At 40.1% G+C, this 14,063-nt stretch overlaps 1 protein-coding gene across 1 annotated transcript; it reads left to right on the forward strand.

Moving 5' to 3' along the window:
- Positions 1 to 362: 362 nt before the first annotated feature.
- LOC139666167 (muscarinic acetylcholine receptor M3-like) lies at positions 363 to 13,180 on the forward strand. The gene is made up of 5 exons (XM_071545292.1): positions 363 to 468; positions 1,097 to 1,269; positions 6,266 to 6,561; positions 11,654 to 12,501; positions 12,663 to 13,180. Exons 1-5 carry the CDS (start codon positions 363 to 365, stop codon positions 13,178 to 13,180), a joined length of 1,941 nt encoding a protein of 646 aa, XP_071401393.1.
- The last annotated feature ends 883 nt before the right edge of the window (positions 13,181 to 14,063 follow it).

The raw sequence follows: 14,063 nt of genomic DNA on the forward strand, positions 1-14,063 counted from the left end.
GTGGATTGAGTTCAATGCTGCTGGTCTGCTGTCTGTACATCTCCAAATTACAGACATGACATGATGCGGACATCAGGTGCATTAGAGATTGATTTAGATCCATTTCTACACACTGACCAACTTTTGATTTTGTGCCTCTGTATGGGAAACACTGCATCTCACAGTCAAAAACGCCCTCTAGAGGCCATCTGACAGAGCGCATCATCTCACTAAGCGTTACCTGACTGACTGACTGACTGACTGACTGACTGCCTGACCTGAATTTGCCTCATGATGCCCTCGGCTGCGCCGTGGGAAAAATAAATAAAACTGTTTTTTACATCCCCTCTTCTCCTCTCCTCTCCAGATGTCCATTGGCCATCATGAGTCTGAACTTCAGCTCTGATCCCGTCCTCTTCCTCGCCAACAGCTCTCCTGGTATGAGAGACCAGCCTGATACCGCCATCGTAGCCGAGTCCGCCATCTTAGGTACTGGAGGAATCTGGTTCCTCAACAGTGCTTAGTAACTCTGTAATAAATAAGTAATACAAATATTAATGCAGCAGTCTTACAAAAGATCTATCTGATCTGAAATAACATGGGATGCAGAGTCTCTGACTAAATACATGTGAGTATCTTGACAAAAGACATGTCCTAATACCAACCCTCCTTAATGTGCCACAGGTGAAAATGGTGGTTTTGACTGGAATAGTAAATGTTGTAATATTTTGCTTCTTTAACTACTGTAGGGTCATAAAATTCAGCTTAACTTGTAGATATGACCAAATTTGACCTGATGAATTTTTATGAAAATAGAACTTTTTTCACATCTTTGGTCATTTCTATTTTATGGGTTATTTTACATGAAAAAAAAAGAAAAAGATCTTTTACCATATACATAGTAATAGTAATAGTGAATAATTCATCAAAAAATGATTCACTATTCACCTGTGGTCCCTCGCCTTAATGGATGTTATGCCTTTTTTTTAACACATCTGTATGTGTTCAGTTGGGGACAACACATCTGGTGTTATATATATAGTTTTTCATCTTTTTAAAGAGTGTATTATTTTATTATTTCATTTGTTATATTATGAATGTTTTGTCACAACTTCAGGTGGCACTTACCAGGAGTCGGCCATGTTATCTGACAGTGTTGGTGGGTGGCAGCAGCATAATGTCAGTCATGTCCCAGGGCAAGGATGGAACTTCACTGGTTCACCAGTTAACGGGACGCTAATCCTGCCACCAGAGGAGTATGACCCATTGGGAGGACATACTATCTGGCAGGTAACAATGGCAATGATTCTATTTTAAAATATAGCCGCAAGCGATGATTGTAGGGGTCCAAGCTCACTTTGAAAAGATAGACAGACAGACAGACAGACAGACAAAACATTATGGAAGACAGACAGGTTCATGAAGATATTGACACAGTAGATTACCTATAGCTAATTGTGTATTAGCCCGTGTCTTTTGTCAAGTTTAGCATTTAATTGCGGCCATATTGTCATCGCACATTGTTATTCACAATGGCTATACTTGCTATTTGAAAAAATGCCTCCTGTTCTAGGCAGTTTATGCCTTTGAAAACAGACAGGCCTGGATTTGAGCCCACAAGCTTTAGCATGACACACAGATGCTGTAACTATTGAGCACCATCTGTCAAAGGCAAAATACTGATTTAAGATCACTGCCAGAAGTGCAATATGCTTTAAAGTTTCAATCCATAGCAAGTTTTCTGGCCTATGTGATTTAATATTCAATGAAACTTTAAATTGTTTTATCATATACATAATGCTGATAGCACTGATTGTTTTTGATTAGTTGGCTGACTTAATGGTGGTAGGTTCGGGATTTGAAGTCACAATCTTGTGCTTTGCAGCCCTGTGCCTTAACCACTGGACCAACTCTTTTGGTGTGCCAGACTGGGAAAACAAAACAAAGGGACAAGTTTCACGATAGTCCACCTTATGTTGAAAGCCTCAGAAAGAATAGTATAACTGTATTAGTGCCCTCCATTAGTAAATGTATACATGGCTTTACAGACATCATCTTGATAGTACAGACATCAAGTCTTTAGTTAAGACATAGTACAGACATCAGGTCTTAAGTTTGATCAAGATTGAACTATCTTGAACATGTCACATTGTCACTTTGTCAAACTATTTGCAGCTGGAGATTTTGATCTATCGTATGCTCAGTTTTCAAGATATTATAATTTTTTCTGCTTACTAATGAAGGTATGATGATTAAAAAAATTGTGTTTGTTTTCTGTAACTTATGGTTTAGAGTGTGGCAACTTCAGAATCGGGGGTAGGTACTAGGGATGTAAACAAATACAAATACATTATTCGGAATGCACGAATAATGGATCTTAAACAGGCTCTATTCATTTTTTCCAGCCAAGGGCATCACAAAGCATTTTCAGGTCAGGCAGTCAGTCAGTCAGTCAGTGAGTCATCAATGCTTCATGAGATGGCCTTTAGAGGGTGTCTTTGGCTACGAGATTCAGTATTCCCATACATTCCCATACCTTAGGTGCGCCTGTTGCGCCATGTGACCTAGATTGAGGATGGCCTACAGGTGTGTCATTTGGTATAACCTCTCCTTATTGGTCTGTACCTCTTTACCCTGTTCTATTTATTCTGTGATGAATTGTGGCTGTTTTATGTTTACTGATGAAGGCCTTATAGACCAAAACGTCACATTAAAGTATCATGCAAGTGTGACAGTGTGTGGGATTATATTTCTTTCTCTGTATCTACCTTTTTGTTTTGTGTGGCTCAAAAGCCACATGCTGATATTTTGATATGAAAGAAATACAGCCATTTGAACTTCTGTACTGTTGTGATAACAAAGACTCCAATACCCACAATGCTTTGCATTATTATGTATTCAGTCAAATAACTCAGGCATAGATTGGTAACTTTTTTCCTAATTTGGCACAAGATAGTCCTGGGGACTCATAACCTAGACACAAATGGTACTGGTTGTTTGTGTCCAGGGATCACAGATTTTCAACCTCATTTCCATGTATTATGTAGTTAGTACGCCTACACTCTCAAAAAATTTTGACATAAGCATCCCTGTATGGTTCATTAATGTTCCTCACGGTACACCTTGAGTTGTTTATGGAAAAATAAGCAAAACTAGATAACTGTGTTCACTTACCCATGTAGGTAAAATGTAGATACGCGCAAGAGAACAGGCAGACCATGGATGAAACAATAACAGAGCTGGTGTAGCTGTTTAACCCGTGGCTAACTCTTAGCCCAGGGCTAATGTTTCACACAGAGTTCTTCATGGCCCAGGTATAACACAAATGACACATGAATGGGCTACTGTTACGTGCTCCTCCACAGCCTACTAACTAGCAACAATTATGTTACCGCTATTGGGGTGTAATGCAACTATTAAGACATTGGTTAGAGAGAGAAAAATGGAGAACAGAGATTTTGAGAAGACAGAGGCTTATTCAACCAGTGGCAAGTCTGTGACATGCTGTTGTTTACGTCACTTACACTTTCATTGCGGCAGGTCCCATCCTGTCCATACATTTTGCTGTCCATAAACATAAAAATAACTCTGTCTCTGCCTGCGAGCAATTAGATCTCTTTGACATGCTTTCTTTTACTTTTGTTTATTCCATTCTTTTCCTTTCCTTCTTTTTATTTTTCTTTATTTTTCTTATTTTTGCTTTTGACTGCTGTCACAATACTATAATGGTCCGTGGTAATAACACTTGAGCCCAGGAATGCCATGCAGTGTTGCTTAGCAACATTGTAAAGGAGTTATTTAATTGGACAACATACAAGTGATGCAAAGTCATCTAACTCTTTTCACATAGCTAACAGATAACCCTGTTTTTAAATGATTTTCTGGGGATAACCCTGAAAAGTTGGTCCTGCTGCTAAAGTCGGGATTACCCCACTTTGCAATTTGCCTGTGTGAAACGTTCATTAGCCCAGGGCTGAAGCACAAGTTAGCCCACGGCTAAGGAAGCCTTTAGCCCCCGGGCTAAGTGCTATGTGAAAAGAATGTGTCTCTGATTAATACAGCAAAGCCCTGTCACACCGTTTAGAAACAGTTATTGATAAGGTGACATATCCTGACTAAAAGGGAGACAGTCCTCAGAAAACTCAGAGACTGTTATACATGGCAAAAGAGAACTCAGTCCCATCCATGATTGTTACTGTTGATGCAGAAAAAGCATTTGACAGAACAAACTGGCCATTCCTCTTCTCTGTTCTGGAACAATTCGGCATTGGACCATATTTCACCACATGGATCAAAATACTTTACTCGCAGCATCCGTAGCATCTGTAATAACCAATGGACACACATCGCTACCTTTTCACTTAAAATGAGGCACAAGGCAAGGATGTCCATTATCCCCACCGCTTTTTGCACTTTTTTTGTGGCTCCAATAAATGAAGACAAAATAAGCCTATAGGCAGATGACATACTTTTGTATCTATCAAATCCACAAACCTCTTTTTGCACAGTCCGACATATCTTGCACATCTGGTCGCATCAAAAACAAAAAAATGAGAATCAAATTAGCCACACTGCAACAGCCACTAATAAAACACACCAACCTATGTTTAAAATTAACAACCAACCACTATTATTCACCATCTTGAAACACCACAGAATTACATACCTATTTAAAAATTGCCATTTCCTGACCTTCGACCAGCTACAAGAACTATATAACCTACCAAACAATTACAAATTCCAATATTTTCAGAGCTATACTGAAAGAAGAAATTGGATTAAACCATTACTTAAAGAGTAACTAAACCCCAAACCTAAATCTGTGGTGAAGAGGGTGACATCACAGGGCACAGAGACCAGCCAATAGCAGATGACCAGTTCAGTACCCTACTTTTCACCATTAGGTGTCAGGCTTCACCACAGATTTAGGTGGGGTTTAGTTACTCTTTAAGCTTAACTTTAAGTTTCAGTCTTAAAGCCCCTATGTGTAGGATTTGAAATTGTTAAATTTGGCGACTCCTAGTGGTAGTGCCAAAAAGACAAAACGTTGCAAACGTCTTTGCAATGTCTTTGCGACACCCCCCTCCATACAGCTGGAATATGTAAACAAAGTACTGCTGCAGATAACTGTAGCTCAAGCATTAGTTTCTGTATTATTCCTAAAGACAGCATTGTACTATGAAGTAGTTTGTTGTGAGAATTCAGGTTAAGGGTTATGTTGGTCTTAAACCCCTTCAGCTCCCAGAACTCTCCGACGAGTGAACACCCGGCCGCGGTTAACTCTGGTCTTGTCCCGTGCTTTGTCACTCTCCTTCTTAGCTCTTTTAGTCTCTTATAGAACTAGTGCTTCGTGCTGAAAGGGTCCGTGGGGCTCCATGGGGCTCCTGGGATCTCCGGGCTGCTGTGTACCAGGGGGCCAGAAACAGGTACTTCAATCCAATCGGTCCGTGGGCTCCCGGGGGCTCTGGGTCCCACGCTCCCCTCCCTCTCCTTCTTAGCTCTTTTAGCCCCTTCTGTTAGACTTCTTCTTTTGATTTGTTGCAGAGGGTCCAGCAGTTAGAGTCCTGTCTTCCATGTTACCACCATCTGCCATATTGATTAGCTTCACGCTGTTCAATCTAAGCAACTAGCCTGCATTCAAACTGCGGCTGTTGTCTTCCTGGTTTTGTTTTGGTTTTCTTTCTGCCATAAGTCAGTACTGCACTTTTCGTGCCAAATCGTACCTGTGGGATACAGAGAATGAACAGACTGAAAGCAACAGCAAACAAATTTTGTCCGCAATGGTCTCAATTTTCTTCTGACAAACTGTTATGGTATCAAAATGGAGGATGATATAATCCGATACAAACTCTACACGTAGGGGCTTTAAGAAACAGCAAATTGTGTGATTAATTTTTATCGATTCACAGCCCTACTTTTTTCACATTCTGATCAGATGGTTCTTTGGCCTGAGAATAGTCTAAGAACTTGGTGGTTCTCTGACAAACACACAAACATCAGCAATATTTAGCAACATCACATTCTTGCCTTATTAAACAATGCAATTATCCTTCAATGCCATCTCTCCTTCCTACCCACACTCTACATTATTTTTTCCTTTTGTTGCCTTTTCTATCATATTTATACTTTTTCTATGACACTGTTTGACATCACTATGACCCCATGACAAGTAGTTAACATGTCTTAACTTTCAACTATACATTGTAATGCATTTTGCACCTTAATGTTCCTCCCTTCTGTTCCTCTGTTCATCTTACTGTTCCTCCCTCTTCATCTCAATCTTTAGGTGATCATCATCGTCTTCCTCACCGGCTCACTCTCCCTTGTCACCGTTACTGGCAACATCCTGGTCTTGGTGTCATTCAAGATCAACAAGGCTTTGAAGACTGTGAACAACTACTACCTGCTTAGCCTGGCATTTGCTGACCTGACCATTGGCACGCTGTCGATGAACCTGTACACCACCTACATCATCATGGACCAGTGGGCTCTAGGGCCAGTGGTGTGTGACTTGTGGCTAGCCATAGACTATGTGGCCAGTAATGCCTCAGTCATGAACCTGCTGGTCATCAGCTTTGACAGGTACATAAGGATTCAATTAATTTATATTTTTTTAATTTGTAGCCGGTTGGTTATAGACTACATGGCCAGGGACATCCATGATGAACCTCCTAGCGTTCAGCTTTGTCATGTATGGTTGGTAGTATCCCTTATGAAGAAGGACAAAGAAACACCTGTGGAAAAGAGGAAGGTGTAAGTAGAAATACATCAAATGCAAATACATCAGCAGGATGAAGCAGCAAGGTGTGCAGGGTTCTATGGTAAGACTGGTGTACCTAGCACACAGCAAAATCTAGGAGATCTAGATATGAATGTATGTATCCCTGTCGATGAGAATGGAGAGGTATCGTGCCACTTGAACTCTAGAAGGTTGCTTTATTTATTTATTTTTTTTATAAACTTTATTTTCAGATTTTCAGATATACAAAAATACAACAGCAACAAACAGATTAACAAAATGATGGAGACAAGACCTAAGAAACTTATGTGGAGAAGACAGGACCGAAATACAAGGTCCTCCCAAATGAAAGAAAAATAATGTATAGCCGTTATCGTAAAGATAGCAAAAAAAAAAAAAAATTACATCCAGTAAGTACCATATCTGTCATCACCACCTTTAAGTCATAGTACAATCACAGTGTCATAAAATCATGACTGTGGTCATGCAAAGGATATGTTTTCTACAAACTCCATAAAGGGGCGCCATACCAGGTTAAAGTTTTTGCGAGATCCATGCATGGTGTACCTCTGCTTCTCAAGTTTCAAGTTTAACATAACTTCCTTCACCCACTGTAAGAAAGATGGAGGTTTTTTTGACTTCCAACCAAAAAGAATAAGACGACGAGCCAAGAGTGAGGCAAAAGCAATTGCATTTGCTTGATGAGTGGTGACCCTGTTTTCCAAAGGACATACACCAAAAATAGCTGTGATTGGATTTGGATCAATAGTAATGTTACATATATTTGAAAAACACTCAAAGACGGAGGTCCAAAAAGCAACCAGAGATGGACACCACCAGAACATAAGCCAGGTTGCTTTTAATGGAGTCTGCTATCTGCCCAATCATCATGGCACAACAGACGTCGTTATCATGAGTTGGATTTATATATAAGCCGTTCTTCATGAAGGTAAGCAGTGGTCTGAACTTTATGAGGTTTCTCGGCAGTGATTCAGTATGCGACATGCAACAAACTAGCTTACTAACGAGAGTGCGTATGAGTATATGACAAGTTCAAAAGACAACTCAGGAGACATGCACAGTCATCACTCAAAGTAACTTTTACATCACACCTCATCAAAATAGTTAAGTTCAATTTCTTCATTGGCATGCACCGGACCAAGGTCATAGTACTATTTGATAAGACTGTGTCATAAATAGGCCTACTATAAATCCACGGAAGTTTAGACATCGAACACCAAGTTAAAGCACTACTCAGAGGTCAAAATCTACTCTCGTATTGGGATGCAATGGTTTGAGATTTTGATGGTACAATTAAAGTGTGAGGAAAAATCATGATTTCACAGTTTTACAATTATTATGCGCTAATAAGGATGGGGAAAATCAAATAACCATTTTATAATTACAGTTTTGTTTGTATTTTTCACAACATTTCTTCTGGTTCTGCAAAAAAAAGGTCCAAAGTTAGAGGCCTATTCTAAAAACAGATAGTTTTACTTCCCTCTCAAGACTCTATAGGCTTCATGGTAACACTTTACAATAACAGTACATAAAGTTAAGGGTTAGTTAATGCTTAATAAGCATTAACTAACCCTTAATTAACAGTTAACTAATGTGTAATTTACTAATGGTGTTCATGTTAACTAAGGTATTATTTTATACATTATTTAATAGTTTATAAAGATGGCTATTAAATAATGCATAGATGAATACCTTAGTTAACATGAACACCATTAGTAAATGATTACCAGACACATTAGTTAACTGTTAATTAAGGGTTAGTTAATGCTTATTAAGCATTAACTAACCCTTAATTAATGTACCCTTATTGTAAAGTGTTACCGGCTTCATTATATTGTGTATGAAGGTCTTACGCACCTTCCAACTGAGGACATCTCATTGTTAGACACCGGCCAAAGATCTACCATAATAACTCCCCTGTCATGCCTGACTTCCATCTCTTTTGCTTGTCAGTTGATTATGAAGAAGCAATAGGGTGGGTATAACCTACAACTGTCTCTACGGTGACATAATAAGCAGTGCATTCCTGAAAATAGGTGCTGACAAAGTATTTTTGTTTGTGTTTTTTTAGTTTTTATTAAGTGACCACAGCTTAAGAAGTCATCCACTGATACCAGAACGCTCTGAAGAGATTCACTAAGTATTGATCAATGAAAAAGGCCTTTGCCAAGATAAACGTTGACCACAAAACAATTGCGAGAACAACTGTTCTCACTCAGCAGTTGCTGAGTCAGCAATCACATTTCCAGATGTCTTGAAGGAGCTGCTCCCAGAGATGAAGATACAGAGAAGATCTCCCAGTTTGGGTACAGCTGCAGAGGGGCTATAACAAATGAGATGGCTGAAATGATCACAGCAAAGAAAAAAGTGGAAAACTCCTCCCAATCATGTATAACTACACATAGTCAGGGTTGGGAAGGCTGCTTAAAAATTGCATCTGTTGCTGATTTCCTACTTGAAATTGTTATTGCAAGTAATGCCATCCACCTGAATACCTAAAGTATTATAATGTGATTGCTTTCAATTACTTTTGGATTACTTTGCTAAGAGTATTATCATCTGCTGCAAACACTTTTAGCCATTATTTCAAGATTTGTAAAATGATGTTAGTGTCTATAAGCTCTCATTTAAATATGGCTTTAGTAATTCTTTTTTCAAGAGCATGTGCAATCTGATCACTGTCTTGCCATGTTTTTGTTCTATCCTCCTGTAACGGTGGCAGGTTACTGTTATCATTCTTTTGGAATCTAATTTAACAAAATTCCATCACATGTAATAAGTTGCTTCCTAATTTACTCCCTAAGGGCACAGTAAAATAACAGTTTGGTTATGATGGACTGCAGTTTCAAGTTTAACAGTTTCGGATTGTTTTAGTAATGTAGGTTAGTCTGTTTCACATCTGTATAGGCTCCAACAAATTTGATACTTGTGTACAAATTTACATATCCAGCTCTATAGAAGAAACAAAAAAATATTGCAAGTGTTTATTTACTTATTTGTTTATTTTTTGAGAAATGTCAATGTGACTGGATACACTGTTCGACATGACTGAAAAGTGGAACCAAAACATTGTTTTTTTTCTGTTCCCTCTATACAGGGTTCGTAAAATTGTATGTTGATGTATATTTATTGCAATGTTAAAGTTGATTAGCAGTATGAACTTGCGGCCTGTTCTGTTTGTAGGAGATTGACTTACTTTTGAGCCTATCAGAATGTATGATTTCTTTCTGTATGTATTGATTATTTGATTTGATATCAATATTGATATCAAAGTATTTTATTATTGATAAATTATTATTATTGATTACTGTCTATTGAACAAGCTTCTTTGTGTCTTGTAAGCCCGTATGGGCTGGGCACCATGTGGTATAAAATCATCAATCAATCAATCATATATCAAACAAATAAACAAGAAGAAACTAAAAGACCCCAAAACGAAATCCTATGAAGTAGTCAAGGAAATGACAGCTAAAATTAACTTTTTTCTTTTGGTAGCTAAGCTACTTGCTCCGTTTCTCATGGCTGACTAGACAGACGCACCTATTCTACCATTCCTATGTGATGATATGCATCACATGATTAGGGGACTAATGCAGAGATTTATAAATCACCCATCCTGAAAGAAGCACCAACTGTAGAAAAGCTAATGAAAATCAACACCTAAAAAAGAAAAGCACTCTAATTTGAAAAAAAATTATGTGGGATTTGTGGCAGAAAAAATTCTAAATGAGTTGCTTACTAAGGAAAAAATTAGTCTAAAATTAGTAACTCCGGCTGCTTGAATTCAGAAAGGACTGTAGAAATGTTTTGAGTACAATAGTCAAAGAAGATGCTAAAAGTTCTAGTTGATGCTAAGAAAGTTGCTGCTATATGTGATGACACACTAAGGCAATTTGGCGAGTTCATTGACAACACTGTAGCAGAGTCACCCTTTGAATTCAAAGAATTCAATTAAGTGACAGGGTGGATGTACTTTTACATAGTAATGCCTCCTATTCAGATATATGGACAGTATGTCACGGTCTATTGCTCCTCCCGCATGGTCAGGCGAGTGTGGAACGTGGATTTTATATTAATAAGGAGCTGGAGGTTGAGAACTTGCGCAGAGTCTATAGTATCACAGCGCATTATATTAGATCACATTCACTCTGTCGGCGGGGTGCTGAACATTGAAATCAAAATGTATTTTGCCTCTGGAGCAAGGCAACGTTACATGGCCCAGGAAGGAAAAACCAACTGGTCTCCGAGAACCGAAAATCCTCTTTGGCGGAAATCGAGCAACTGAGACAGAAGAAATGACGTCTCGAAATTGACATAGACAGTTTAACAACATCGGAGAAGGCAGAGTCACGGGACACCTTACATTAATCACAAAGTCTAACACAGCGGTTCTCAACGTGGGGTCTGGGGACCATCAGGGGTCCTTGAGGGTGTTCCAGGGGGTCCCCAGCAAATTGATGAATTGTTAAACTTCAGCTTTATTCCATTTACAAGAAGTGAACACAGTTAGAGAATGTAGAAGAATGACTGTTTTGGTCATTTGGTTATCTCTCTCCCTACAATAGAGATAGTCATGGAATTCTGGACAAAATCATAATCTAAATCATAATACAAATATTCTCAGATTTGGGGCCGTGAGACAACATCTCATCAAATGGGGGTCTGTAGCTCTAATGTGGACTAAATAAGTGGTCCTTGATATGAAAAAGGTTGAGAATCACTGGTCTAACAGTATGAGGAGGAAAAAGAAGCATGGTGAACTTGCTGTCATTCAACAGAAGATAGAAGAATGTGTGAAGGCTTCGAAATAGGGTACATAGCCGACTAGCGGATAAATTGTGTTGCAGTTGTCGGGATTTAAAGCTATAAAAAAAAGTCTAAATGTCTCATCCTTCTCCACTCTTGTTTTCTTAGGTATTTCTCTGTGACCAGACCGTTGACCTACCGGGCCAAGCGGACCACCAAGCGGGCCATGACCATGATCAGCTTAGCCTGGTCCATCTCTTTCATTCTCTGGGCCCCAGCCATCCTATTCTGGCAGTACTTTGTGGGTGAGCGGACCGTCCAGCCGAACGAGTGCTACATCCAGTTCCTGTCCGAGCCCATCATCACGTTCTGCACTGCTATTGCTGCGTTCTACCTGCCAGTGACCATTATGACAATCCTATACTGGAAGATCTACCAGGAGACAGAGAACCGGGCTAAAGATTTAGCAGGCCTCCGGGGATCCGGGTCAGGCAACACCCCAAACCAGGGTCAGAATCAAGCGAGTGGTGGTGGAGGAGGAGGTAGAGGAGGCGGGACTAGCAGTCAGGAGGTGTCGTCAGCCGTGCTCTCCCAGATGGGGAGCTCCCGAAGCTGCAGCAGTTATGAACTGAGTCAGTTGACGTCAGGGAAGAACCATAAACACAAGGCTGGGGTAGGAGAAGGAAGGGGAGACAGGGGGAGGTGGGGTGGGCTCCTGCTCCGGTTTTCATCACTGCTGCCAGGCCGCCATTCATCCAGGAGGTCCATCGCCACCACCACCACGGTGGACGAGGCAGAGCACAGCAGCAGTGACAGCTGGAACAACAATGAAACTGGTGTCTCTGTGGACCAGTCGGATTCAGAGGAGGAAGGTGAGAGGGAGGGGTCAACCAAGGCAATCTACTCGATCGTTGTGAATCTTCCTGGGGTGAAAGATCAGAGGTCAAGAGACAGCTCCCAACTGACCTCGGAGGGCCACGATGAGATGGAGGACGACCTGTTAAGGCCTTCCACAGGTTGGACTTAATAATACTACTAATACTAACAGGTCCTGTCTATATAATGTCATTTATGGATGTATACTAATACAAAGATACATACAAAATAATCTATCTATCTATCTATCTATCTATCTATCTATCTATCTATCTATCTATTGATCTGTCTGTCTGTCTAGATGGTAAGAAATCTGGAAAGGCGAAGAGAAACAAAGGGTTGTCATCATCCAACAAAGGTCAAAAGGAGTCCAAATCAAACCTTGTCTCCTCTTTGGCTGCCGACCAATCAACTGCAGCCATCACTATCAAAGATGCGGCAATGGCCAAGCGCTTGGCCTCCAAGGCCAAGACACAGATCAACAAGCGTAAGAATGAAAAGAAGGTGAATGAGAAGAAAGCGGCGCAGACACTCAGTGCCATCCTGTTCGCCTTCATCATTACATGGACACCATATAATATTATGGTGTTGGTCAATACTTTCTGTCAGGACTGCATCCCTGAAACTCTGTGGGCGTTGGGCTACTGGTTGTGTTATGTTAATAGCACAGTCAACCCCATGTGCTATGCCCTGTGTAACAAGACCTTCCGAACGACGTTCAGGGATATTTTGATGTGCCAATGGGATAAAAAGAAGAAGAACAAGCCTCAGTTTCAGCAGAGGCAGGCTGTGGCTTTTCACAAGAAAGATCCATTGTAGAGCACAGTGACAGATTATAGGATGGATCTGTTTTTTAAGATGGATTTCCTGGTCCAAATTCATCAGTGCTGGGATGCAGCATGCAAACCTCCCCCTTCCCTTTCAGGAACTGCTGAAAGTGTATTGCTTTCAGAAAAAAGATGCTGACCTAAACTGAATTGACCCAAAGCTAACAAAGTTCAGCTGGGATTTAGCGTTCTAACCTTATAGGATGTTGTATTGAGGAAAAAAATCTGAGCAGAGGTGAAGAGTCTGAGCTGGAGTGTGCTAGCCTCTTCCTTCCAGGAAGAAGCTATAGAGTGCTAGACTGATATTACAAGAAATCAACTTCTTTACAGGCCTTATAGTGTTACCTAACCACACTGAACATAACCCAACTATGAAGTTGGGCGTTAATGTCTGGCCTTACAGTGTTGTGTTTTTAGTTTCACACAATCCGCTTTCAGTGAGCCTTATGGAGTTTTTTGAAATGCTGATCTTACCTGAACCAATTTGAGCTCAGCTTAAGTGTACCTGTGATGTAATCACACTTGAGAAGCTATACCATACCGCACTGTGCTGGAATTACATGGGCACACACTGTGTATTATACTGTATGTCAAGGTGGAACTGAACTACAGTTGACTATGACTGAACTTAACAACTATCGTGGTGAACAAGATTGAATCTGGGCCAGTTGAGTTCAGGTTGGGTTTGTACAGTAGACAAGAGGGCTATTAGTGAGTGAACTATGACTGAATCAGTATAAACGTGTATCTTCATGTTTCGACGGAACTATGAACTATGAAGTGGTATTTTCTTTCTCTATATGTGGTATTGATTGCCATTAGGACAGTTTCAAAAAAGCAGGCCCAAATGTTTGCTAGACTCCTTCCATCCTTGG

The sequence above is a fragment of the Centroberyx affinis genome, unplaced genomic scaffold (genome assembly GCF_046629955.1).
Source record: "Centroberyx affinis isolate AG114_WGS23_722 - 3 ecotype Tasmania unplaced genomic scaffold, CSIRO-AGI_Caff_v1 ptg004848l_1, whole genome shotgun sequence".
Classification (NCBI taxonomy): Eukaryota; Metazoa; Chordata; class Actinopteri; order Beryciformes; family Berycidae; genus Centroberyx; species Centroberyx affinis.